General features: G+C 46.2%; 1 protein-coding gene across 1 annotated transcript in view; it reads right to left on the bottom strand.

The window, feature by feature from the left end:
* Positions 1-27,042, bottom strand: part of FLNB (filamin B, beta) — a gene marked incomplete at its 5' end in the record, with an annotated part of 73,729 nt that overhangs the window by 16,438 nt on the left and 30,249 nt on the right. Inside the window, 27 exons of the mRNA XM_010085471.1 lie at positions 354-428; positions 2,189-2,436; positions 4,327-4,516; positions 6,255-6,411; positions 6,672-6,795; positions 7,643-7,732; positions 8,324-8,491; positions 9,639-9,799; positions 10,187-10,349; positions 10,727-10,900; positions 11,130-11,727; positions 12,341-12,603; positions 13,316-13,433; positions 15,559-15,728; positions 15,975-16,065; positions 16,605-16,765; positions 17,015-17,138; positions 17,460-17,603; positions 18,146-18,259; positions 18,629-18,822; positions 19,188-19,324; positions 19,865-19,991; positions 21,224-21,361; positions 23,074-23,271; positions 24,538-24,700; positions 25,474-25,551; positions 26,305-26,423. Of these exons, the coding sequence (XP_010083773.1) occupies positions 354-428; positions 2,189-2,436; positions 4,327-4,516; positions 6,255-6,411; positions 6,672-6,795; positions 7,643-7,732; positions 8,324-8,491; positions 9,639-9,799; positions 10,187-10,349; positions 10,727-10,900; positions 11,130-11,727; positions 12,341-12,603; positions 13,316-13,433; positions 15,559-15,728; positions 15,975-16,065; positions 16,605-16,765; positions 17,015-17,138; positions 17,460-17,603; positions 18,146-18,259; positions 18,629-18,822; positions 19,188-19,324; positions 19,865-19,991; positions 21,224-21,361; positions 23,074-23,271; positions 24,538-24,700; positions 25,474-25,551; positions 26,305-26,423 (4,487 nt within the window). The remainder of the gene's footprint in view (positions 1-353; positions 429-2,188; positions 2,437-4,326; positions 4,517-6,254; positions 6,412-6,671; positions 6,796-7,642; positions 7,733-8,323; positions 8,492-9,638; positions 9,800-10,186; positions 10,350-10,726; positions 10,901-11,129; positions 11,728-12,340; positions 12,604-13,315; positions 13,434-15,558; positions 15,729-15,974; positions 16,066-16,604; positions 16,766-17,014; positions 17,139-17,459; positions 17,604-18,145; positions 18,260-18,628; positions 18,823-19,187; positions 19,325-19,864; positions 19,992-21,223; positions 21,362-23,073; positions 23,272-24,537; positions 24,701-25,473; positions 25,552-26,304; positions 26,424-27,042) is intronic.

Raw genomic sequence — 27,042 nt, 5'->3', positions numbered from 1 at the left:
CACAAAATGGACAAAGGAAACAAGTTTCACAATGCAGCTCTGGACTCAAGACACTGTGCTGTTTTACTCAGAAAACAAAGTGATGTGCTCAGGTTGCTTTTGCCAACAGTAGAAATTGCAGAAGTAGAAGCTGTAGGCGTAACTGATCCACTTCGTGTTTAAACAAGAGTTTATTTGGAGACTCCCTTCAAAAAGCAAAGAAAAAACAAGGTCTGGATCCCAAGAACAATTGATCAAACAGAAAGAATTAACACAATGACCAGAGCGATTCAAGCAGTCCCAAGAAGCAGGCTGTCATCTGAAATGGAACACAGATGGGGGAAAAACAGCTGAAAAATGTAAAAATTGTGTACCCAAGGGCGGAATCCGGGGGGGGAGGCGCCCACTGGCTCCTGCGACCTCACGGCAGCATCATCTGCATCTACAGCCTGGGCAGGGGTAAAAGCAGGTCAGGCGTTATTCTGGCACAGAGACATCCCCACCTTTCACAGTACAGAACGCACACCTCCTTCCAGCTCCTCAGCACTTTCCTCCCACCGCGCATCCCTCTCACCAATGCAACGACCTGGATCTAGCCAGGGGAGATGAGAAATGCCTGTATTATCCACAGGCATCAGGAACCAGGGAAAGCCACCAGCAGCACAGCAAAGGGACAAAGCCAGTACGTGCCACTGTGGGAGCCTGGGAGGGAAGCTGGAAAGCAGTGCCTAAACACTGGTGGAATTGAATTTTAGAGTTGCTGTTTTATGGGACTGGTGCAGGGAGGGAAGCCAGAGGTTTAAGCTAAGATGCAAGTGCTGTGCAGCACAGTGTGCAAGCTAGGAGGCAGGGAGGTGCCACCGTGCAAAGGTTGCTGCCAGCTCATGCACTTGGGTGAATGACACAGCCCATGTCCGGTCAGAGCTGCAAAGCTGTTCTTCTGATTCACAGCTACAATGGCGTCGTCAAGACACCAAAATGTGTTTTCCACCCCCCCCCCGCACAGCCTCCCTTCCCACCAGGCATGCCAAGAGGATGACTTGCGAATTCCCACCTCCCCCATCTAATCCAACAAGGGCGGCCAAGGCTCACGCCCCCACACGCAGCCCAGCAGGGCTCAGCCACTCCAGCCCCTCCTGCCCACTTACACCATGGCAAACCACCCTAACAAAACCACCCACTGGAAACTCCTGTGTGGAAAGACTCCACTAAAGAAAACCAATACAGAACAGAAATACTGCTGTTTCACTGTTAGCTGTCCCCAGCGGAGACACTCAAGTCAAACACATCCTGTATCAAGCAGCTAGGAAGTGGGAATTTTGTCTGGCCAGGAGCAGGCTCCCTGACCTTCAGAGGCATTTTCTGCGGTGAGCTGTGAGCAGTGACCAAGGGAGTAATTTTTTCTCATGGAAATCTTCAGAGACACCAGTGGCAATCTGCCAGGGGGGCAGGTAGGAAGCACCGGTGTGCCCGGCCCCGGGAACTCGCCTACGGACTCCAAACTCAGCACAAGCACCGCCGTGTGGTTTCACAGACTGAGATGTGCTGCCTCAGCTGAAATTGCAAGACCAAGACTTCTTTTTGCTGACATCAAGAGCTGTTCTTCATGTGAAGGGCTTCTGAGAACCCTGAGAAGCACCTAGTCTGCTCCTGATATAGGCTGGGGTTTTGTTTGCTTTTTAAACCTGAACATGCTGAAGAACAGCACATTGGAAGGAATGTAATTAGAATGAGGGAGATTTGGCCATAACAGTTTAACTAGCATTTGCAAATCATTTTTATGTGTGAGCTAACAGCCTGCTTTCCTGAGATCTGTCAACAAACTGTTTCTTATTTTTGGGTCAACATTATAAACAGTGAGAAACAGACAAGTCAGAGCTCCGTATCTGACAATGGCTGAAGTAATTATTTACAGAAGCAGATTACGACAACTCTTAAGCATCATTTAGAAAAAGAACTACATGGTCAGGAAATGAAAACTGAATTTGTTCAGAGAATCCACGTCTTCATTCTCTGATGGCTTCTATTACTCTTCACCTAACTGTATTGCCTGCTCAAAAAATCCTCTGCAACTAACAAGGATTCATTAGCTCCTGCTAGTCTAGTAAATGCCTGAAAAAACATTTGCACACGGAGTTAACCTATCACTAAATAAAACAGGGAAGCAAGAATCCAAGTGGCAGGTATTTTTGGACAAGAGCTGGCTTACCATGACTGTGAAAGGACTGTTGGGAATGTCCACCCCACCAAAGCGGACATAAATCACATAGGTTCCTGGTTTGGCAGCAGTGTAGAAGATATCGTAAGTCCCGTCCTCGTTTTCAACAACATCTGCTTCAGCTTCTGTCCCATCTGGCGTCAGGACAGTGCATGTCACTTTTCCCTTCCCTGCTGATTTGGCGTCTACCACAAAACCAACCTCCTCACCGGTCTTCACAGTGGGTGCAATTCCAGGACCTACAAGGCAATTTTCGTTACAGAAAGCATTTAGAGGACAGTTTTCCCCAGTCAGGCTGCCTGCGAGGTGCCTGGGAAGGATGGCACCAGAATGCCAGCCCCAGGGACCCATGGACATGGTTTTGGGAGCAGAAGCACAACAAGGGATGTTCATAGCATTGGTCAGCACAGCGGCTTGCAAGAGCCAGCCATCAGCTTTCCCTCTGCTCTGAAATCAGACAGGCTGGATAAGAACAGAGGGGGGGGAAAAAAAAAAAAAAAAAGCAAAGTTTGAAGAAAGCAATGCCTTAACCCACCCTCTTATCATCATACTCCTTTATGCAGAGCCAAAGGCACTATATCTTCTGCCCTAGCCAGCGACTCAGCTATCACTGCTTTCACATAAACCTCCCGGTGTAAGCAGCTATAGAAGCGCACAGTAGCAGCCATGGCCATGCTTCCTCCTACATTACCCACAAATAATTTCCACTGTTCTGACACACACTCCAAAAAAAGGAAATCATGAAACAATGCCCAAATGGTAGCAAGCAGATCCAGCCTGAAGAACACTGGGGTTAAATGAGAACTATTAACTCTCATTTGCAGTACATAGTTAATACTCCTGCCTTTAACTGCTACTTGTTACCAGGTAAATGGCTCATTTTCAAGTGGCAACAAATCTGCTATTTTAATACCCTGCTGGTATGCCAGCACCTACTCCTACAGTGATTGTATTTCAGCTTTACAGCAGAAAGTCAGAGGCACTTCTCGGAAAGGGGAAATTTAAGCTGGCATCTGAGAGCAACCTCCATCACAGTTATTTTGAATAGTTAGCAATTTGAGTTACTTGGAAGAGTATCAGATTCAGCCATTAAGGCCTCTTTTAAACAAATTTTGAAGCAAAGGGTATACCTGCCGCTCTGTGTTTTCCATTGTGCCAGCAATATATTTCTGTTTAAGCACGCTTGAGAGCTGCCAGCTGCCGGACAGGCACTGGGTTCACTCTAACTGCACGATGCAGGTCAGCACAATGCCCACACACTCTCACAGGTCTACAACCACAGATTAAGCTTCCCTGCTCAATTTGGTCTTGCCTAATTTATTTATTTTAAAATCAGGGGCTTTAACATTCAGTGGCATTCTTTAACTAGTTCCTGCCACAGCCTCTGCCAGCTGGGAGGTGGCAGCATGCCATGGGGGCCAGCCCAAAGCTGACAATGACCACCCACCCCGATAATGGGTAAGGGTCAAAGCTGTATCTGTGCTCCTATGGCAGCAAATTTGGAGTCCCCCCCCTACACCAAGGCACTGATTTTTGAGGCAATGATTTTTTCTGAGTTATAGTAACTTATCTTTGAGGTTCCCTCCTTCCACCCACACCTTACAAAAGTCTGTGCAGACCCTGGCCAACCTTGACCAGACAGAAGAGCAGCAGAAACCTTCACTAATAATGCCCAGCCTGAACAGGCTTTACTAATGTAGAAGCACATGGCCAGCTATTTACACACTCGGAATTAATTCTGTTCCTTCTTGGAACGAAAAGCTTCTTGCAATGCTCACAGTGCAAGGAGCACAATGCCGTGAACGTGGGCAGATCTGTTCTTTTTAAATCAACCTCACTACAGTTCTCAGCAGGATTTATCTAGGCCAAAATTAGTATCAGACTTTGGTTGATTCTGGCTGTTTATAACAACCCAGTCAGTTTGAAAGATTTTGCTAGCAACTGCAAGAGATTCCTGCTCACCCACAGGGTGGGCGCTTCTTTATCTTTAGGAAAACCCCTCTTGTAAGAGCAGACAGATTACACAAGTCTGTAGCATCTTCTACACCCATTACATCAACTGTACCATGCTCAGAAGGCAGCTTTACACCAAGTACAAACAAAAGCAACACAGAGGAGCCAACACTCACCTGTGGCCAAACACTTGCTGGCATCCCCAGCTGGAGATGCCCGGATCCGATAGGGAGAAGATGGGATATCATCTCCACCGTACTTCACACCAATCGTATAGCGGCCCGTTTTGTCAGGGACATAGGTGACTGTGTAAGTGCCATCCTTGTTGTCATGAATGTCCACTCTCTTGGGTTTGCCCTCTTGGTCCTGAGGAATGCAAAGCAGAAGATTTAGGTATTACTAAGTTAGTTATGATTTCCTTTAGCAGGGCAGCAACTCTGTTCACAACCATAATTAGTCAGTCTCAAACATTCAGAACCGTATCTTTTCAAGGGTTAAATATATTACACTCAAGGACTAGTACCAGGAATAGACTACTAGAAGCAAAAAGGTATTGGACCACTATAAAACAATCACTTCTATCATTACCTATCCTTTTCTTGGTACAAGAATGTTTATGAGATGTAGCAAGCCATTTTAATGAACTTAATATTAACTGCAAGCAGTTTTAGGCTTTGTTGTCATATTGCTGCTGGAAACAAAGAACATTTCCCAGATCCCTTAGGCACAGATCAGGAGCCAGCCTGTGCAGCTCTGTCCTGACAAAATACTGGATGGCTTTGGCCAGATTGCTTCCCACTGACCTAAGACTTCTCGGGCAGCATCGCTGGAGTCTGCTGTCAACCCTCATGGATGAGACATCCAGCTCCTGACACACCGCCAGGTCTACAGTTAAAAGCAGGTCTACATAGTCCCTTCAAGTATCATTTTAACACTGAACACAAGAATTAAAAAGGTGCACAAACAAAACAGATCTGAGCTTCAGCATCAAGTTTTCATATCTAAGCCCAAGATCAACATTGTGCAAAATTTTCCAACAAAGCTACTCCTCAGCTACAGCTTTCAGTGCAACTCATCAGCTGCAAAGCCTGAAGCATTTTAGAAAGTCTTCCAGGCCTGCTCATGGAGAATGGCATGTTGACCCCACTCTGTATTTTATGACTTAACACCACCCAGGGTACAGTATAAACTGCAAGGAACTTGAGATTTTAGGTACAGCGCGAAAGAGCTTACTCCTTTCAGGAAAGCTTGCGAAGTGTTTGACATTCAACAGTTCAGAATGAAAAGCAAACAAATGCCCTGAGGAGGACTGCCTACGTGTTCCCACCATGCAGGACTTGTGGAACTTGATCTTCAAAGCCATGGCCAGGCTGGGAGCTGTGATAAGCATTCTGTATCCTTTAAGAGCACACTTGCATGCCAAAATAAAGGCAATTGCTTTGCTGCACCTGAGCAGGTGGTGGGACAGCAGAAGCATGGGAGCAAGAATGCAGAAGGGCAAGTACAACTGGCCACGCCACGACCTAGGCATGCCAGAGCTGAGAAATGTGCTTTATGGCCCCCTAACCAGAGACCTTTTTGCTGAAGCTACAGAGTCCAGGCCTCAGAAATTTCAGGAAGAGCAATAACGAAGTTGAATAAAAACAGTCTTGTAGTACCTCCTTAAGTAGCTTATGACTTTTGGCAGCCCTGAGGGAGACTTGTTTGCTAATTTATCATCATGTAATGCTCAGCGTGGATGTTATCTCACGGCCTTGCTGAACTACACTGCTAGAAGGCTGTCTCCATTTCAAATTCCAGCATTTTCATCATCTTACAACAAACTATTTATCTCATTTTGGGCATCTGCAGTGTAAGGTGAACCAAGAGCCAAATATAGCCTGGGTGATGACTTTAAGACAGAAGTCTCATAGAAGCAGCCAGAAGAACTTTACAAATGCAGAGTGCAAGACTTCCCTGTACCAGAGCTTAAAGTCCAGCCAGCAGCGCAGTCTCCAGGACACTGGCTATGTCAGGGTACAGCTGTGGACACTTCCAATAGCAGCCACTCGTGCCCTCCTAGAACAACATATTTCCACTCCTGCTTGTTTTTGAGATTACTTACAGTGATCTGTACTGCCAGAAGTCCCTGCCCAGCATCCTTAGCATCCACAGCAAACTCCACAGGCAGGCTGGCTGGTATGCCATAGGAACTGAGACCTGGTCCACTTGCTGTCACTTTACTGGCATCATACGTAGGAAGGACCTTCACCTTGAAGGGACTTAAAGAGAAACCTGTTATTGCCCCCTCCTGCTAAGTCAATGGCTGATAGCTACTGCAGCACATGCTGAGGTGGGGACACACCTCCCCTACAGCATCTCTGCTGCAGGGGTAGACCACTGAACCCTGAAGTCATGCAAGGAGCTGCACTGGTTAAGTAGAAAGGACCACATCTAGCCCTCAAATGGTGCTCATGTGCTAGGAGAACACAATCAGGTAACTGAATCTTCAGTTCATCTAAGTTTATATTCATCACCTTACCTGCGAGGAATCTCTTCATCAGCATATTTGACAGAGATCATATAGGGTCCCTCCTGCGTAGGGGTGTATAACACCGTGTGGGTGCCATCTCCATTGTCTACTACATTAACAGGCTCCACAACTCCTAAAAAAGCAACAGACAATTTTTCTCAGCTGCACTATTAAAACTCAGTTCCTCACCAGCCATTTGCTGCACTAAGCTCCAAGATGCATTGCTGATTTACAGTTTGCAACAAGCTAAATTTCAGGGGGGTTTTGTTTGGTTTTGTTTTTTTCTTGAATGAAAGCAACAGGCATGGATCAGTGATCAGTTTCCCTTATTTTGGATTCAAGAGCCATTGACCTAAAACAGATTTGTTGTCCACCACTCTCTGGGCTCCGGTCTTCTTGCTGTAAACAAAAGCTAGTATGAAAATACTGGAGAAAAATCTGCCTTTCTATACAGTCCAGGTCAAAAGCAATTGTTCAAAATACACTGAAGATCTTTTGAGAAAGAAAATGAGTAATGGTTATAACTGCCTGAACTGTCACCTCCAAGATGACACATTGTTACTGGGATTCACTGTACAGAATTGAGCCCTAAAGCCAGTTAGGGTGTAGCACTCACCAACATGAGTCTTTCACAAGCAGGTATTTGGAAAGGCAGGCTCGCTGCCTAGGCAGGAGAGCCCTGCAAGCTGCCAAAGTCCTGAGAAAGCAGGATCAATTATATCATTTTGCATTAAGCTAAATCTACTACAGATTATGTGACATATTGGTTCAGATCAACATACAAAGCAATCTACAATTACAAGTTGGCTTTAAAACACAAGAAGGATTATCAGTAAAGCACACACAAAAGAAATGTATAGTTGCCATGCAAAGCCTAAAAGCAATATCATTGGCTCCCACTCCCTCCCCAAGATGATTCTTGCTGTTGCCAATTGGATTTCCGAGAGCCAAAATTGACAGGAGTTAGTGAGAGTTCAAACCTGTCTCAGTGTCACCCTTTGGATCACCTTTAAAGGAATCCGAAATTGCTTTCAGTGGGGAATGCCATCCCTGGGAATCCGTCTCATCCACTGAAATCAAAGAAGCGTTACCTGAAGGGCACCCACACCAGCGTGACACTCAAGTGCGGAAGCACCTCTTGCCTCCCAGCAAGGTGAGACTTGCAGCTAAAGGGCACTCACTGCTGACATACCATGCCACCAACACAGCTTCCTCAGTGAAGGCAAACACCAACACTATAGCTTGAGCGCCTTCCTGCTCTCTGGGGACTACTGAGGGGTTCCACCATATTTCAGACTCCTGCAACCCAGTGGCACAGGTTTCCCAAGTCACCACGCGTGAGGCTTTGGATTTACTTCTTTATGTCTAAATCTAAGCCACAGCTGTTCACCAGTGATGATTACCCACTTCACTTTTCCATCTCTGAAGATTAGGATAAAGCCAAAGACACCAACCAAAGCAGCACTGCCTAGGACACAGCTCTCCGCCTTTGACAGCGCAACACACGGGTCAGCTGTCAAGGTGCACACACCACATGAACAGGAACAGAGAAAAATGTTTGTTCACGTGGTATCACCACCTCCGCAAGCCAGGTCAGGATCACATTACCCACCCAAATGCAGAGATGTGAGCAGAGCTGGATGGAGTACTGTGGTTCTTACCTCTGGGTCCTGCCACCACCACCTCGAGGGGTGCTACTCCTGCCTTGCTAGTGTCTACAGTGAAGGACTGCGGGATTTTGGCTCGAACAGCTGTTCCCAGACCTGGTCCTGCAATCTTCACCTTGCTGGGATCCACAACATCCTTCACAGGAACCTTGAAAGGGCTGCCTGGAAGTTAATGCAGCAAGGGTTAAACACCACAGAGTCAACAGTTACAGGGAACCAAAGGTCTTTTTCCCTATTTTTCCTTGGGCTTTTTTATTCCTATCTCTCAACTTGAATGACAACCTCACAGTCTCCACGCTACTTCTCTGCTTCTGCAAAAGCCAGAAATGTAATGATGGTGCTTCCACATTTTAATTGTCTGTCTATGCAACAATTCAGTTGTGATCCACCTGCTTCTCACACCTCAGAAAACAAATGCATGAAAGAAACCAGAAGTGCAAACAAGCATCATGCAGCACTTCCTTCCTTCCTTCCTATTTTACCAAGTTCAGTATGTTGAGAAATAAAATGGGACCAAAGAGAAAGAATCAGCTCACTTACACTGTCTAGGAAAGAATACCTACAGGTATGCTGTGTGACAGCACATAAGAACTTGAACATTGCAGCAAAATGCATCTGTCATTTAGGAGCACTTAATTCTTGCTATATAAGCAAAATATCCTTCTTTCAATCATGAACTGCTGGATGCCAGATATACCTGGAACATTCCTTGAACTTACTTCACTTCAGCTTAACATCCCATGTAAATGCACACATAGGTAAATGTCTGGTTTAGGGAACAGTTACAACTCTTTCTGCAGTGACCAATACTTGCAGTGTGTAATATAATCCCCATGACAAGCTTACCCATTAGGCCATCTTACTGCAGAACAGAGTGTTGCAGGCATCCGCATACCAAAAGGCTATTTTCTTGACCTAATGGATTACACAACACTTGCACATAATACCAGCTATTTGTCAAGGGCTAGCGTCCCTTTCCCTGTCCCACCCATCTGTACCTACTTTTTTGTTCCCTCCTGCGGGTGCTACAGTCTTGATGAGGCTCCTCTACATCCTCACAGAGCCCATTTCAGAAATAAGAGGAGACCACAGCCCTTTCTCAAAACTACCGCACCCCAGCACAAAGTGCTCCACACTTCCCTGTCGCGTGTGAGGAACAAACGCCACTGCTGTTTCTGCCTGAATTCCCAAGAAAAGCAGAAAGTCAAAACTTCAACATCCCCCAGCATGAGTGAGATGCTGCCAAGGCAGCAAGTCCTTAGCTCAACACCCTCCCTCTTCCAAAAGCCACCGAGCCAGGGTCTCTTACCAGGAATATGCTCTCCGCCATATGTGATGTTAACATCGTAGTCTCCTGGAACATAAGGAACATACTCGGCACTGCAGCTCCCGTCCTTGTTATCTTTACAGCTAATTTTAGATTCTGAAGGTCCTTCAACAGTTATTCCAAGGCCACCGATTCCTGCCCCTCTGCAAGACAGAAACACACATTGTTAGAATTGCTGGCTTCTAGCAGCAGCTTCGTGGCCTTCACATGCTCTGGCTGCACTTTTACCTTTATGGCAAACGCAGTAACCCAACTTCTGATGTCCAGCCTTCAGCATGATCTGGCATACAAAGCCATTCAGCGTAACCTCACTCGCATTTTCCCAGAATTTTATCCTCAACTACTATCAACTCCTATTCTCTGCAGAGCAGAGCACTCGGTACACGATGAGGTAGCACACACAGTAATCAAGAGGACACAGCTTGGCCTTTTTACAGATATTTGTACTGGGTTTAGCATTCTGCATCACAGAGCCCACTGCACTCTTCCCTCCCTCAGATATTCCTTAAGGATCAAGTAGGCCCAGTTACCTGGTGACAACCGAAAAGGCGTTTGGCTGATTTGTGAAAGCTTCTTTGAGCCCGGGTCCTTGTGCCTTCACACGTGACGGATGGCAGCCCTCTGTCACGTTCACTCTGAAGGGACTGTTTGGCACAGGTACGCCATCGTATGTTACGCTGATTGTGTGCGGACCTGTTAGAGGCAGAAAACACATCCCAAATTCCCTAAATATTCCCATCACTTAACATCACTTCTACAAGATGCTAGACTTAAATGTCAGTACAGGGGTAAGAGCTTCCTCCTGCATTTCACAAGACTTCAGTAGTGTTTCGTAACTGAGATGCCATCTACGCACTGTTGTTCTGAAGCCAAGTTACCATCAAAGTCAGTTCTTCCAGTTCAAATAGAGCTACTTCCCACAGAATTAGCTCCTCCACCGGCAAAAATCTTGCTAAGATGCCAACAAGTTACTGGCAGACCTCAGCAATTTGCCAAATTAAAGTGTCAGAAGAGCTGCTTGGCTCTTAGTCTTCCCCTCTCAAGTTAAAAAAAACAAACCCAGAGGTTACCCTTTTCAAATGGCGTGTACTCTACTGAATATGTTCCATCGGCATTGTCTTGGATGAGACAGTCCGCGGGGGAGCCAGACGGGCTCGTGACCTGTGTCCTGATGTGGTCGCCACCAGCCTTGGTTAGAGGTCGAGCATCCACAGTGAACTCAGTTGTGGCTTCTCGGAAGACATCTGCAGGATACATTTTGAAGAGTCACTTCAAGAACCGCATGTATTTCCGTCAACAAAACATTTTTTGAACCAGCATGATAAACAACTCACTTGGAAACATAACGAAACACCCTCATCTGAGGGTCACCATGGGAACACACAAGGCTATTAGAACATTTAAGGCTCAGAATACTCTGTGGGATAAAGGACCACAAGTCCTACAAGCTCAGATAACAAGAGTTATTCTCACCTTTCCCTTCCACTCCTGGTCCAAACACTCTCACTCTGCTTGTATCCACAGCTGGCTCCACTTTGACTCGGGCTGGGAATTTAGGCACTTGCTCTCCTCCGTATCTCATCTTGATCGTGTACATGCCAGCTGAGAGCGGCACATACGTCACAACATACGTCCCGTCTTTGTTATCATCAATCCTGACCTCAGCTTTGGAACCAGCATCCGACACCATGTCTACCCGCAGGTCCCCGGGACCAGCTTCCGTGCAGTCGACGTTCAGTAGCCCTGCCTCACCTACTTTACCACGTTCCAGACCTGGCCCTGTGGCAATGACTTTAGACACATCAAACGGCATTTCTATGTCTGCCTTAAATGGCGAACCAGGAATGTGAACTTCTTCAAAGAGGATGTTTACGAAATACTCTCCAGGCTTCGTAGGCAGGTAGGAGACGGAGCACGTTCCATCACCATTGTCCGAGCATTCGATTTTAGCTTCACACGGGCCTTCTACTGTCAAGCCCAAACCTCCAGTTCCTGCCCCTTTGGTATCTATTGTGAACTGGGCTGGTTTTCCAACAAGGCCCCCTCGAAGACCTGGACCGTGAGCTCTTACCTAGAAGAGAATATGCAGTTGAAGTAAACTCATTTTTTCATATTATTGCCAGCACAGACTGTCTAGTTCGACTTGTTTGTATGTGGGACTCGATTAACAAACTCTTAAAAATACATAGAAAGCAATTTGCCACTCCTCCCAGTTTTACTGTAAAGTTGGTATCGCTCCTCCAAGGAGATTTCTAGGCAGGGATATTCACATTGTCACCATAGCTGTTTTTATATAGCCATGGGATATAAAAGGGAGAAATATTAGAATATTTGATGGCTGCACACACGTTTTTCTTTAAATACATTTCCTTAGGAAGATGCGTCTCAATTAATACAGTCGAGATGCTCACGAGGCCACCTTTTATTAAATTAGGAGCAACTTGTATGTGCCACACTATGCAGAATGACTGCAGCATTCTTAATTAGTTCAATGTTTTTTTCAAATACATTGTTATAGAAATTATTTCCATGAGTCATAGAGTCTGAAAAAGGAACAACTCAGTGCTCTGAGTAAGGACATTCCTAGATCTGGTTTGGCCAAAACCAAGCCAAGTCTCGTGCAATAGCCCACAATTCAGTTATCAGGTGTCAGCTGCTGTTACAGCCCTAAACCATTCGCTTACCTTGGAGGGATCTGGAGGAAGTGTGGCCTCCACAGTATAGGGGCTCCCTGGGATGGGGTTGCCATCATAACTCACATCCACCACGTACAGCCCTTCTTCCCTTGGGATGTATTTTGCAGTGCTGCACTCCTTACCCAGAACCGGTTCCACCAGACATGGCACAGCTTTCCTCATAGGACTGGAAATATTGACATCCAGTTTACCTTGCCCACCAGCTCCTCTGGTGTCAATTACAAATTCCTGATCCTTCCCTACTTCCACTCCTGAAAAAGACAAAACCGATATTACTACATTATGTACTCAACATTAGACAGTGCTCCAAGAACTCTCTTGTGCACATAGCACCAAGGGAGCAAGCAGTGGCAGAGCCCTGCTCAGTCTGCATCCCTCTGCATGCAAAAAAACCTGACAAACCAAACAAAAAATACCCAAGTGCTTTGGTTAGTTGGAGCTACAAACGTACAGTGCTAAGCAAGCCTGTAAGACACGGCCTGACAGTATGAGGCGCTCATTTCAGGAACTCAACAGTATTTTACAGCTCTAGGTTCTTTTGCTTTTAGAAAATAAAGAGACTACATGAATGACATTCTGCACCATAGCAGTTACACATATGTGAACAAAGAGACACCTAGCCCCAAGGAAATCAGGTTTCATCAGCAGGTGCCCAGCCTGGTGAAGAGTCCAGCTCTGTTCACAAGGGACTAAACCCCAACACATGCTTTGTCCACATTGCTATGTAATCCTTGCCCCGCCCCTCCCCCCAAAAAAAAACTAAATTGAAATTCAGCCCTGAGAAGGACCAGCTCAGTCAGAGTGGCCAAGCTATGAAGTTGGAGCTGGCTGATCCCCAACGTAGCAAGCTAAAAATAAGATTGTTTTGCCCACTTCTGTTCCAGCATGACACGTTGGCTATTGCCCAGATTCAGGAGACACTTCAGAGGCAGGCTATGGGGCTTCCAGCCCAGAGGTACTTACTGTTTTCGAGTCCATTGACTTTAACTTTGTTTAAGTCTAGTGGAGCAGCAACACCCACAGTGAAAGGGCTTTTAGGGATAGGATCACCACCGTAAGTTACCAAAACCTTCATTGGACCCTAGTTGGAGAATTTACAAGTTAGCTCAGTTCTTCACATCATACTGATGCATTCACATCCCAGCAGTACACAACCACTTCACCTAATCCATTGTAGCTGACCACAGCCAAGCTTACAGCTTTATGGAGTCCCAAGTTCTCATCCCACTGCAGCCCTTCAAAGTACTAAATAGTTTTTATTTAATGCAGGAAGAGAGAGTCAGGCAGTTCTTTCCAACATTTAATTAGGCTATATTGAAGCTGCCTGGCAAAACCTCCAGCTCAGGCTGGCTCCCACCCTCCCAGCACTCAGACCCGACAGCTGAATGGATGTCCCAATGCTCCAGACCAGGTATCCCCTTCCACTGCACAGAGAGGCCAGGCCAAAGCCAAGCCTGAAAAGAGGCTGTATTATTACAGCATCTGAAATACCAGGGTTTTAAACTCTACAAGTCAGAAAGATTAATGCTTTTGTGTATTTTGGCCGGAATACCGCACGGCCATGGCAAGCTCCAGCCCACGATGTGTGCTCCTTTTATTCTCTCCTACCACAGTCCATATTTTAGCTATATTCACTGTTTGCTTACTTTTCGGTTCTTGGCTGGTTCAGCTCCCAAGTGAAATAATCACGGATGTTTCACACAAGCTAGTGAACAGCTTCCATGATTATTCTTGGTTGTTTTTAGAAAACACACACACGGGTAGCTGTAGCAACACCGCAAGCAAGATAGATAAGGCTGAGTAAACAGCATTAAACCAAGGCTCCTCTGCTGCTGACGTGGCCCCTCAGGAATTTAACTACCTAGTCCGTCCTCGCCCCACTCCAAAGGGTCCAGAGTCTCATTTGTAAGCTACTGCTTATAAACCCAAGAAAGACAGGGTCCAGAAATGACCTACATGCTCACAGCCTGGAGGGACAAGACTACCCCAATTACTGCGCAGTCTGCTTTCATTTCCTCCTTCTAACCATTGCTTTGTTGCCACCGCTATCTGAGAGCATCTCCTGTAAGTCTACAGCTCCTCTGTACCCCCCCCAGATGGGAAAGCCAGGGGGTGAAACTGGTTTGGGCATCGTGGCTTGTTTCACTGCTGCTTTTCAAGTGAAACAGCAATGCAGTACTGCTCTCACATACTCACAAGTAGTTCAGACGATTTTGCTCGCTTCTGCATACCAACCCTGAGTGAACAAGCAAAAGCTTCTCCAAATAGGCACACCGGCCACATCCTGAGATCATGCAACTGCTTTATCCAAAAACAAACACTAGCTCTATGGTTCTTTTAAGAATGCTAATCCAGCATTATCAGATAAATACTAATGCTGCAGTCCTCCGTATCAGTCCACTGTTACACAGCTACATTCAAGGAAGCTGGTGCAGATGCCCGAGTAGTTCGTGTGTTTGTTCAGCAGAGAAGCAAGACACTTTCAACTAAGTACTACAGCACCTACCACTTCAGAAATACATGAGATTCACCCATTCATTCAACGGCCCTTTACAAACACACAAATACAGCATAAGGAAAAGTAGTCCTACGTCTGTGAACCAAAATGAGTTAGATTGATTTTTTCCAACCCAAGGGCAAACCTCAAATATGCACAAATACTTTGAAGCATCTAATGAGCAGCCCAGCTTCCCTCCTCAGTACCGACTCCTTCACTTTTCTGCTGGGGAGCTGCTGCACCATCACCCAAATGCTGTGCTTTTGTCCCTTCTCTGGTTTGCCCTACAGCTCCTTTAACAGCCACAGCTTACTGAGAAGCGGCACACCACAGCCCCGACTTGGCCGGACCACGGCAGCCCAGAGCAGCTGGTGCAGCAGCCAGCTCTGTTTCAGACCCCAGGAAGGTTCACCACCTTCCCCTTCAACTGATAAGGCACCCATGAGGAATGACAGCATGAGCTGTGTGCTACTGCTTCAATATTTTGTTCACAGAAAATAAAACAGTGACAAGTTCTCAATAACTACACCAGAAAACTGCATTACTGCTTTCCAGCCCCAACTGTCCTGCAGGCTTTAGAGATCCCAGGGAACAGGACACCCTGGCAAGTTTCCTCTGATTGTTCCTCTGTGAACAAGTACCAGGAAGGTCACGGCACTATGGCAACAGGAGACCTTCACTCTTGTGTTCCTACAGGAATCAGACCTACCTGCTGTATGGGAGTGTACCTAACGGTGTGGGAATAGTCATAGTTGTCAATGATATCCAGATCTGCCACCACCTCTCCCGGCACTGGGCTGCTGAACTGCACATCCAACGGCGCTTTTCCAGCTCCCTTGGTGAACACAGTGAAGTGTGTTGGCTTGCCATTTTCCACACCTGAAGAAAAGTGTTAATTCTAATTTATGCAGAGCTCACACACAGAAACTCTTCCCAAGAAGCAACCGGTACCTACAAACCTAAGTCAAGCAAAATGCCAAGGAAACTGAGCCATCTCCAACCACCTGGCACTCCACCCAGCTGCATCCAGCCCTGCATCCCAGCAAAGCTCAGCCAGGCAGTGGTTACCCCTCAACAGGGCCTCACGGTCCAGCACTGGCCACACCACCTCAACCCAGGTCTCACCAGTTCTGTTCAGCCCAGGTCCTTCAGCTTTTACTTTGCTGGCATCATGCGAGGGGTCCACTTTCACTCTGAACGGGCTAGCAGGAATTTCCTGCAACAGAAACGCAGGTCACTCTTCATTAGCCTGAACTAGACAGATAATAATTTTAAGATACTTCTGCTTTAACTCTAGCACAATAGTCAGTAAAATTTCGCCCCACTTCAACCCTCTGCTCTGCCTTACTAAGTAGCATCATGCAAATTCTAGAGCAAAGTTAACAGCTGGACAGTTTGCAGGGGCCTCTCCCCCTTTTTTCTTTAAGGAAAACATATTGTCCACGGAGAGTCATTTAAGTTTGCTATCTTTTAGGAAGTAGCTTTGCCCCATCACTGACACCATGCTCATTATGCCACCCCAACATATTACATGCTTGAACTTCAGTGCTTCCAGCCAACCCCTCTCATTTATATACCTTCAAGTACTACAAAAGTGTTTTTAAAAACAGTGACCAGACAAGGTGCATGTGAGCTGAAATGGAAGGAGCCAGCTGTAAGCCACCACAGCCAGCTGTGGACTGGCATGTGCGCAGTGATCAAAGAGCAGATAAACAGACTCCAGAAACATCAGGCTGTAAAATCTAGATTACAAACCTCTCCTGCAAAAAGCACTTTAATAGTGTAGCGCCCAGCCGCAGGTGGTGCATATTTCACTGTGAACGTATCATTAGCGTTGTGGATGATGTCGAAATCAATATCTTCTTCCTCATCGCTGACCACACGAGCATCACACTTAATTCCAACACTGACATCACCTAGGGAAAGCAAACAGAGGTTTTGCTACCGGATGGTACAGGCATTTCTAGCCAAACAGCCAGCACATTCCCGCTTCCAGTAGCTGCTCAAGCTGCTGACGTAACAGATCACACCACAATTCACTGCAGTGTTCTGCTTCCCAAGGTTTTGCCATGAAACAAGGAAAACCAGCATGAAACAGTACACAATCCCCCCCGACACATGACCTGTGGTTCTGATGCCACAGCAACAGCCCTGCGTGCCTTTACCTTCTCCTGCATCTGTGCAGTCAACAGTGAAGTGGGTCGGCTCGTTCGCTTTCAGACCAGTTCTCTCCACACCAGGTCCAAACACTTTCACTTTCTGAGGATGACTCCCTTGACCTATAAGGACCTACACGAATTCACAAGGGTCTGTGTCATGATCGAGATTACAGTTAAGTCAGAGCCTTGCCTGGACAGAGGCTACAGAAAAACAGTACCAAGGTAAGAACCAATTGCCCCAGTCTGCAGCTGGGACTGTCAGGAGACTTTGTGAGTTTGTAAAAGCAGAAAGCTTTTTTTCAAGTGGATCGATTCCAGAAAAAAAGCAGCAGAAGAGCACAGTTCCTTTAAGATCACAGAAGGGTTTTATCATCCCAGTTGTAACGACAAGTAGTTGTGAGTATGAACATCCTACTTGGCTAGAACTAGTAACACTCTTCTCTGTACTTACCCTAAATGGGCTGTTGGGCACGTTGGCTCCTCCCCAGACAACAGAAATTGTATGCTTGATTGGTTTAACTGGCACATAGGAACAGGCAAACACACCATCAGGCTTGCTCTTTATCTGGATATCAATAGGGTTTCCTTCTCCATCCTAAAAAGCAGGAATACAAGTAGAAGGTTCAGGTACTTCAAGAACATTTGTAGAGTTTGAACAGCTCAACACTGTTTCAAAATTTGGGTTTTTTTTTTTCCCCCTGAACTGCAGCTCATAATACTGAAGCAATACTGAAGAAACATGCAAATTAGACTCCTGTAAGTCTTCCTCATCTAGCACTTGCTCATTTCTAACACCATCCTACAACACATAATTTAACAAGCTCTCCTGAGATTCACAGGCTCAAAGACACTTCAGGTGCTTCCAAATGACAACTCCAGGAAATTACAGCTTCCTTTGCTGCGGAGACTCCAAGTAAAGCAAAGCCATGTTTCTCATACGCCAGGGAGAAGTCACCTTGTCTTGAGTTAGGTTTGCTGCCTGACTACATTACACAGATCAAAGCACAGAGCTTTGAGAGAATTACACATGCCCAGAATTAAGTGATGTGTAAGCGAGCAGAAATACTTAAGGCATTTTTCTCAACAGTATTAAAGACCTTTTGCTGAAGTTTCACATAGCTGCCTTTGGCTTTTTACCTGTGCATACATCCTTAGAGGTGCTTTCCCAGCATCCTTGGTTTCAACTGTGAACTCAGCAGGATTGTTCACTATACAGCCGGTCCTCTCCAAGCCTGGCCCATAAGCCTTCACCTAAAAAAAAACCCCAACAAAACACAAACACAACCCAAGAGTCTTAGCTTGCAGTTCACAAAGTAGAACAAAGTGATTTATTTCTAAAGACCTTTCCCTTCCCACAAAACCCATGAAGCACAGGATACAAGTAGAGGCTAGTGTGAAAGTTGAGATTTTGGACTAATTCAGCAAGTTTTCATTATATTAAATCAAAACCACAACAGTGTTACTAGAAAAAGCTGAGTAATATCTGTCTGCAGCATGGCAAATTCAGATCTTTAAGTAGAGGCAGCTTAAGAGTCAAGTCTGTTACCAGAAGCCTTCAGAAACATCTCTATTGTAGATACTAAAGGCATGCTACACCACTGGCGAGCAATTATACATCACCTTGTCTGGGTTGAAGTCTCCTGAAGCTGGTCGGATGAAGGCCATGTAAGGGCTGTCTTTTATGTCCTCATCATCGCACATGATGTGCACAGCATATTCACCAGGCTCTTTGGGCCAATACTTCACATCACATGAGCCATCGTTCTTGTCATCACACTCAATTTTAGCCTGGGAAGGGCCTTCTATTGCAAAGCCTGAAAAAGGAACAAGTAGGTTCCTCATGTTACGTTTGTGGTGGCTGCTAATTTAACACCACTTCCCCAAAATGCTTTTTATTAGCCATAACCACACCTGATGGTCTTTATCACCCTCCTTCAGCAATGTAAGAGATAATCCATCATTCCCTTCTGGATCTCATCCCACAAAACCACAGATTAACACTCCCCATCACACATTTTCCTGTCTCTAGGACTTTGATACCCTGATATCAGTCTATGTTCAGATCAGAGCATCTTCCAGACATGTTTTTTTAATGCTGGGAAAGCTATTGTTTCTCATTAGTTCATTGCTAGCATTGCTATATATAAATACTTCAGACAAACTAAGTAAAGCAACATACCAAGAGAGCCAACCTCTGTGCCAATGGACTCAACCACAAAGTCAGCCGATTTGCCCACAATCCCCTCGTGCAGTCCTGGCCCCCAGGCTCGCACTTTCTGAGGACCCGCTTCATGACCCACTTGAACTTCAAAGGGGCTACAAGAGTAAAGCAAAGCAGGGGATTAGAAATGAGGACAAATACAGCATCCATCTTTTTTCCCTAGGCATTTTAATGAGGCTTTACACTGGATTTCCCAAATTAATAGAAGCTATCAGGTGATGGCACAGTGTCCAGCAGACTGTCTCTCTAGCAGAGAGGTCATCCAACGCATCGCGTGCATACATCTTGCACCACAAATCCTGAGTGTCAAATATTTGGCTCTTGCTGCAGCCCTGGACACCAAAATAACAGATCACTTCAAAAACTCATACCAAAGTTCAAGAGGCATGATCCACCAAGTTTTATTATTTCTTGTGCTCATCATTTTGCATTTAGCAAGACCGATCCAAATCACTTGTCAAAGCTTTCCCAATATAAGCTGCTGCAGCCCTAAACCAGGCTGTAGATAAACTGTCACAGCAACTGCTTGCTGTTAACTTTGTCAGAGTTTCTTCAAAGTCATTGCTTTAAAAGCCCACCAACAATACAACCCACCAAAGGGCATAAAAATTCCAAAAAAGCTACTTCTAACTCACCTTTTTGGGATGTTGTGCCCACCCCATGTAATCGTGACAATGTACTTCCCTGGGGTAGCTGGATAATATTCAAATGCATATATGCCATCCATAAAGCCTTTTTGTTTCACCAGCTCCTCCAAGCCCTCTGTTGAAAGATCAGTTCAGCATTAAACTTAACAGCTTCCATCCTGCCTTCAATTATTCAGACAAGTTCATGTTTTCAGTATTTATTTTAGCTTGCAAGAATAAATTTCTTCCACCAGAGGAAAAAAGGTCAGGTTATAAGGGAGGTTAGTTCTAGTTGCCCTCTAGGACAAAGACAGCAAACATTTCCAGAAGAAATACAGCAGAAAGTATTTTAAGTTACCAGACTTAATAGGTTCCCTTGTGTTTTATTTTCTTAGTCTGCAGTATGATGCATGTCATATGTTAAAACAAAAAAGCTTAACATTTGTCAGACTTTGCAACCACAAGTATGCAGGGAATGCCTACTTCTCATTTTCTTCAAGATGAAGAATTTAGGGAGAAAAGCTTAATACACTAAAATTTACACCGATTCGTCTGTCGTTCCCCCGCTCCCCCCCTCCCCCAGCCCCAACCACATTAAGCCACACAGTCAGAGCACTGTGCGTATGGAGGAGGTGAAGGCAATACAATGCACCTTTTAATACCGTCCCAGCCCGGGGGACGTGACCGGCTCACAGGCACAGCACAAGCGCAGCAGCTCCCCGAAAGCAGTAGCACAGTTGCCGCCGCCGCTGCTGGCAACCCCAGGAACCGCTGGACGAGCCAGCAGCCACCGGCACTCCCATCACCCCAGACCACTGCAATCCAGGCACAGGGCCACATCCAGAGCTCAGGACACCACAAAGGACCTGGGGACGGATCCTGACAGGAGGTCTCCATGTCAGCCTACAGGTTCCCTCGGCCTCTCCTCCCCTGCTCACATGCCCGAGCATCAGGTATAGCCGGGAGCACTCCTCTGAGCCAGTCCTAGCTTTATGGGAGCAGGACTTCCACCCTGCCAGAGACCCTGGAGCGTGACCTGCTCCCACAGATCAGATGAAGACGCGATGTGAACCCATAAAGCTTGGAGGCCACGGCCAGAAGACGTGGATTTTCTCAGTTTTGCTAACTAATGTGCATTAAAATGGAGAGACCTAAAACCAGGTGCAATCCTACCCAGCCCCATGGATCAAAACCTTCACACTGGACACAAAGTACCAGAAAACCCTTCTGAAATTTGGCTTTTTATGGCGATGCCAATCCCATCAGTTCTATCATGCCATCACCCCCTTACTGCTCTTCCCTCTTGCAGTCTCCGCTTCCTCCCTTCTCCAAAACACATCCGCAGTACAAATTCACCCGAACACTTACTTGGCCCCTTTATAGTCACTCCAAGATCTCCGCTCCCCGCTGCTCTCGTATCCACCTTGAAGTCGGCTGTTTCCCTCATGCGGACACCCTTGGGCTGCAGACCTCTACCAGTGGCACGACATGCATTCGGATTGCAGGCTGCAAGGGAATTTCAGACATCAATTCTGTCTTTGATTCTCAACATACATAGCCCAGCCAGCCTGGAACAACCTTTAGTTTAATGTTGACTCAGGGCAACCACAGCCTAGCTTTCAGCACAAGTTTTAATGTTATAGCATTAAGTCAGGCAGACAGGAGTCTGCCGAGCCGCTGCCGATGTCCCGTGGCGTTTGGGCAGCGGGGTTCAGCACAGCCTGGCAACACTGGCTCCCTAAAAGCGCCATTTTTTAGAATTAAAGCAAACACTGAAGCCCTGCTGCTTTCCAATTTGATGACAGTTGTCAATGCAAAACTTTTACAGGGCTATCGTACACATATTCACCCTACTAGGCATAATCTTCTCGATGCCTTTTGCGTCAAGAGGCACACTGCAGCATGGGGTAAAGTATCCCTTTGCAGATAAGCCCCAGTAAACGGTGTTATTGTTCTGTTCTTTCAGAAGCACGTGATGGGAATAACCGCTTTTAGCAAAGCCGGGTTCGGCACATGCTTCATTAAGGGACGTCACGTCAAAACCCCCTGCTTGTCGCCGTTCACACTGTCAGAATCAAAGCCACCAAGGCCTCTACAGACCGAGGCAGCCATGGGCAGGGGCAGTAGGTTACATATGGCTGCATTTAAAGCTTCTGCTTGACCCCTTTACTCCAAGTGCTTCTCCATGCCGGCAGAGAGGCTACGTAAACAAGCTAATGTGCACTTATGAATGGTTTTCATTACACAACCACAGCTACCATGTGGTCTTCAACTCCAGAGACCTGAAGGGTTTGAAGAGACTGACAAATAATCACAGCTTCCCAGCAGTGTATCCCAACATGCATTTCCCCAAAACACGGCGTGTTTGCAGCAGGAGCACAAATCTGCCAAGCACTTGTTACATTTTTACCCATTTCAAGAGCTTACAAGTTTTACCCTCACCCCTGCAGCAGCCAATATTGCTCCGCATCCTAGACCGGACAGTGTCCGCAAAGATTGCATGCCATGTGCTAGCTCTGAAAACTTGGTGGGAGCACACAGAAGCGTGTCCAGCGTGGAGCCGGAATGGCTCAGAGCCCTTCCACAGCTGAGTCAGGCAGCCGTGGTTAAGCTAGTTTCACTGACTGGGTCACACACCCCTTCTGTTCACTTGCAACTTACTTCCCCAAACCCAACAAAACCAAAAACCCTTTTGGCCGGGACAAGCTGCAGGCTAGAAGCTTACAAAAAGCAAACATGACAGAGCATCCTGCACACCTCTTACCAACTATGAAGCCATTAGCAGTGAAGTCCAAAATTCCACAAATGGAGGGTAGCTCAGGAGAGATGAGCAGAGATCTAAAAGCGTAGGAGCAGGTAAGGATGGAACAGAAAGCAAGTTAGGTGTCAGTTAAGGAGGAAAACAGTAAATATAGTCATTTGAGGAACAAAGGTGGAAAACAGCAAGACACTGCATAGCTGCATAAAACACTTCAAAAAAATACAAAGTGCAGCTAAACGTTTGGAAGTCTAGGCAGAAAGGAAACTCCAGCAACAAAAGCCATATTACTGTTAGAGAGCACTGTTTTACCCTGTGAACACCCAGGTGACCCACTGAATCAGTTCTAAGATGTTGAAAGTTACAGAGAATGTCCAAGGCAAGATTCAAACATATTCTGTGATCACATCCAAGCTGAAAAATGGCCATCTACATTTAGGTGCACTTTTAAAAAGCATACCCTCTCCGACGAGAACAGTGCAAGGAGTTTTGGGAATTGCCTCCCCAGCAAAAGTCACTCTGACAATGTGAGGACCAGCTTGAACAGGTCTGTAGGTGCAACGGTAGACTTGGTTGCCTTTGTCTTCTACTGCAACTTCAGCAAGGCTTCTCCCCTGAGGATCCTCCACTTCCACGTTCACATCACCCACACCAGCACCTGCAAAGGAAACAACCCCAGGTGAGCCTTGGCTTCCCCACAGCAACACACCCTGCATTCAGGATCACATCCAGCGATGCTCTGCTGCTGTTCCCAGGCACAGCTGGAATGTTCAGCTTCTGCTGACAACAACCAGACACTCAAGTGTGGAGGGGGCAAGACAGGATAGTGGCATCTCCATGAAGACAAACTGACAGGGCTCTGCTGCTCCATCCACAGGGTTTCACAGCAGTACTACAGCACTGAATACACACACAGCCTGGCTACACTATTGCCACCACCCTGTAGCACCTCTGTCACCGACTAGTCCACAACTTTATCAGTCAGTTCAATCTCTCAAGCTTTGAAGTGGTTTAGATTAAGAGCTCAGAAAATGTGCATGTTGGTCTGGATAAGGATCCTTCTCCGTTGAACTATATATATTTACTTTTGTTCAGACACCTGCTCCTCTCACATTTTATTGAGCTCATCATGCAACAAAACAGTTTTCCAGACACTTTCAGAGGCCAAACATGTCTTTACATGATTCAGACCACTCCCTCTCCCAATTAGAGGCTAAACATAACACTTCCCCTCACTATAACCACATTTGATTTTATTTCTAAACACCTTCAGGCAGAAGGCAATTTAAAATATGCTACTCAGCATACATCAATATTTAAATACTTCAAGTAACTGCTCTAAGTAGTTTCGCATTGTTCTAAATGAATTAGCATTTGTAGCATCTTATTGACTCGTTCCTCTAGGCTACAGCATTGGCCTAATAGCAGACAACAAGCCAAGTGACAGAGATGCCCTAATGAAGATAGTAGCCCTCTAATAATTACAAGAGAGGTTGAAAACAGTTGTCATTGAAGTATAATCTCAAAGAGGCACTGCAGCAGATTCTTTCTGTAAAGCTACATACAGAACACATTAAGCGTTTACAGTTTACTCACAGCTCATCCTTCAGAGGTAGGCATTTCACATTCCTGATTAAAATGAGCTGGGGAAGAAACCAGCCAGGAACTCACCTGCTGCCATTCAGCAAGTTCATGGCAAGTTTCTGGGTAATGTCCAGCACCCTCCTGCCCCAGCTCAGCTCCACACTTCAGATGTTTCATACACAGCTGAAGCCTCCAGAGCAGCGTGGCTATTATTTCACCTCTGAAGTCAATGGGGCTGCAAATCCTCACCCACTTTTCAGTTTGTGTATTCCTTCAAGGCTTAGGTTCTCCTCACATTTAAGGAAGCTGCATGATTTTGGCACTTGTTCATCCTGCTTACCTGCTGTGTAGAGGTCAAAGTAGGTAGGCTTGTTGGCAATGTTCCCTGTCGCCTCCAATCCTGGTCCCTTTGCTGTTACTTTGCTTGCATCTCCCTGGGCTTTGTCAACATTCACTTCAAACGGGCTCTTTGAGATGTGCTGCCCAGCAAACAGGACCGAAACCTACAGGCAGAAAGCATCAGCTCCAACCCACCAGGCCAAGGCAGAGCTCAGTGTCAACGCCACACAGCCAAGCACAGGGTCAAGCTCTCAGAGGTGAGAGAGATCCCACAACCTTCACCCTGTCCACACAGCCTAACTGCTGGCAACCTCCTCAAAGTGCTACTGATCACAGGGTCAGCCACACCAGTGGGGAGGCTTGAATCTGGATGTGCCAAGAAGAGACAGATCACCACCCAGCAATGAAGTGGCAGCAGAATTTGCATCTACCTTTCCAGGCTGGCTGGGGGGACCAGCCATTCAAGCAAAAGCCAAGCAATGGGATCACCCATCACAAACCTGCTTCTGCAAGCGCCTGGGGACAGAGCTGGGTGGGGAAACCTTCTCTGCAAAAGCCCTATGGCAGACAATACCATCAGCAAAGAAACTCCTTACAGAAGCAACATGGTATTTTCCTCTGCAACTCTGTGATAACCCACACAACTGGCTTCACAAGCTGCAAGAAGTGGCCCCACATGAGAGGGGATCCAGCTGCAGCACTTGATACCAGAACACCCACATACTTTCTCCCAACACACACAGCCTCTTCCTTCTTAAGAAGGGGGCAGCCTAATAGCCCAGACCAAGGATTAAGGTCACATCAGGTGCCTTTTCTTCAGAATGCCAGAGTGGCTATTACCTTGTCTGTAAACAGGCATTAGCCCTTAGGGGCTCATTAACAACTAGTAAAGCAGCTCATTTAGCAAGAGAATACTGGTTATCAACACACAACCTACCTTGTGAGGTCCAGTAACCCTTGGCATATACTGAACAGAATAGGTCTTGTTTTTGTCACTGGATGGAGTTATCTTTGCCTAGGAGAGAAAACACATCCATCATTGAGCTATGCCTACACACACCAGCCTAAGACTTTCTGGGTAGCACTTGATACTGCAAACTATTTCCAGAGTCAGCAATGTCAGAGACGTGTTTCTCTGGGAGCAGGAACAGTTGCTACCTCCTCTTCTCATATGGAAAAAAACCGTTGATTCTATCTACACGAGACAAAGCAAGCTACCTTCTCCTCACCCCAGTCCTCTCCCTTGCTGTTAATTGTTCTACCAAGGCAGGCCAAAACCGAGCAGACGTTAAATCCCACATACAGCTGTATTTTTCTGGAATGTTGTAACATGATCAAGTGGAGCACTTGGATGAGAAGTTTCTATAAACATTAAAACCAGTATTTTAACTCAAAATGATTCATGGCATCTAAATAGCTGCTTTAAGCCATTCTTGCAGAATGAGTAAGGGCAGAGAGTGATTTAGTGATGTGTGTTATCTAAAAGCGTGTCAGAATGTACTTGGCCAGTCAAGCTAAAGCGCTGCAACTACTGGACACTGCAGTTGTGTTGCTAAGCTGCAGATAGTGAAGTTGTTTTCAAGTTCATCCAGTAAGGCAATTACGAGGAAAAGCTTGAGGCTCGCACTTTTGATAGATGGTATTTTGCAACTTCTTTTTAGATTACTTATCTGCTAAGACCTCACTTGTGAGAAGATGAAGGTTACCGCAAAAACTTCAGTGTTCAGACCAGCTTTACTTTTCCACACAAAGTATTTAACATACATACCTCCTCTCTGTTTCCTTCTGGATCCTCTATGAAGACCATCAGGTCTCCCTGCCCAGCACTAATGGTGTCTACCGTGAAGATAGCGGGCTGCTTCACCATGTTCCCATGAGGCTCAATCCCTGCGAGGCAGAGCAGCACATTAGCTGTCGCTACCAAACCCAAAAGGCAATGCAGAGACCACCCAAAAGGCAGCACAGAGACCACCCACAAGCTCTCCAACCTCTCCTCCCACACCAGTCCCCAGCAGCAGCTTCCCCAGGCTGCTGCACAACACCTCTTCGCCGGCTGCCCAGAACATCATGCTCACAAAAACCTCTACTTTTATAACATGATTATTTTTAAAAATTGGTTGAATCATTGGCACTCAACTCATCGCAGGATCTCCAGCTGAGTCAGAACTCAGCTGGCATCTGGTTTCAGCTAAAAGCAAGTGACTCCATTTGCCTAAACAACATACTGAGGGTCACCCCCAAAGGTGGCAAGCACCCAGCTGATGCTGACAGCAAGCAGGCCATGTGCAATAGCTGCTCTTTAGGTGCTGCTCTGCTTCACGCAGCTAAACACCGCAACGGTGCTGCACCTGCAACCAGGGAGGCAGGGAGAAATTTTGGGAAGCCTTTTGTTAAAGGCATTACCCTACAGCCAAGGGTGAAAGACTTATTTAAGCAAGACAGTTCTCACCTATTCTGTCCCATTTTACTCCATTTTCAGAACTCAACTGTACAGACCCTGCTCAGA

The sequence above is a fragment of the Pterocles gutturalis genome, unplaced genomic scaffold (assembly GCF_000699245.1).
Source record: "Pterocles gutturalis isolate BGI_N339 unplaced genomic scaffold, ASM69924v1 scaffold7690, whole genome shotgun sequence".
Taxonomy (NCBI): Eukaryota; Metazoa; Chordata; class Aves; order Pterocliformes; family Pteroclidae; genus Pterocles; species Pterocles gutturalis.
The sequence above is the reverse complement of the archived record's forward strand: the minus strand, read 5'-3'. Positions and strand labels throughout refer to the sequence as shown.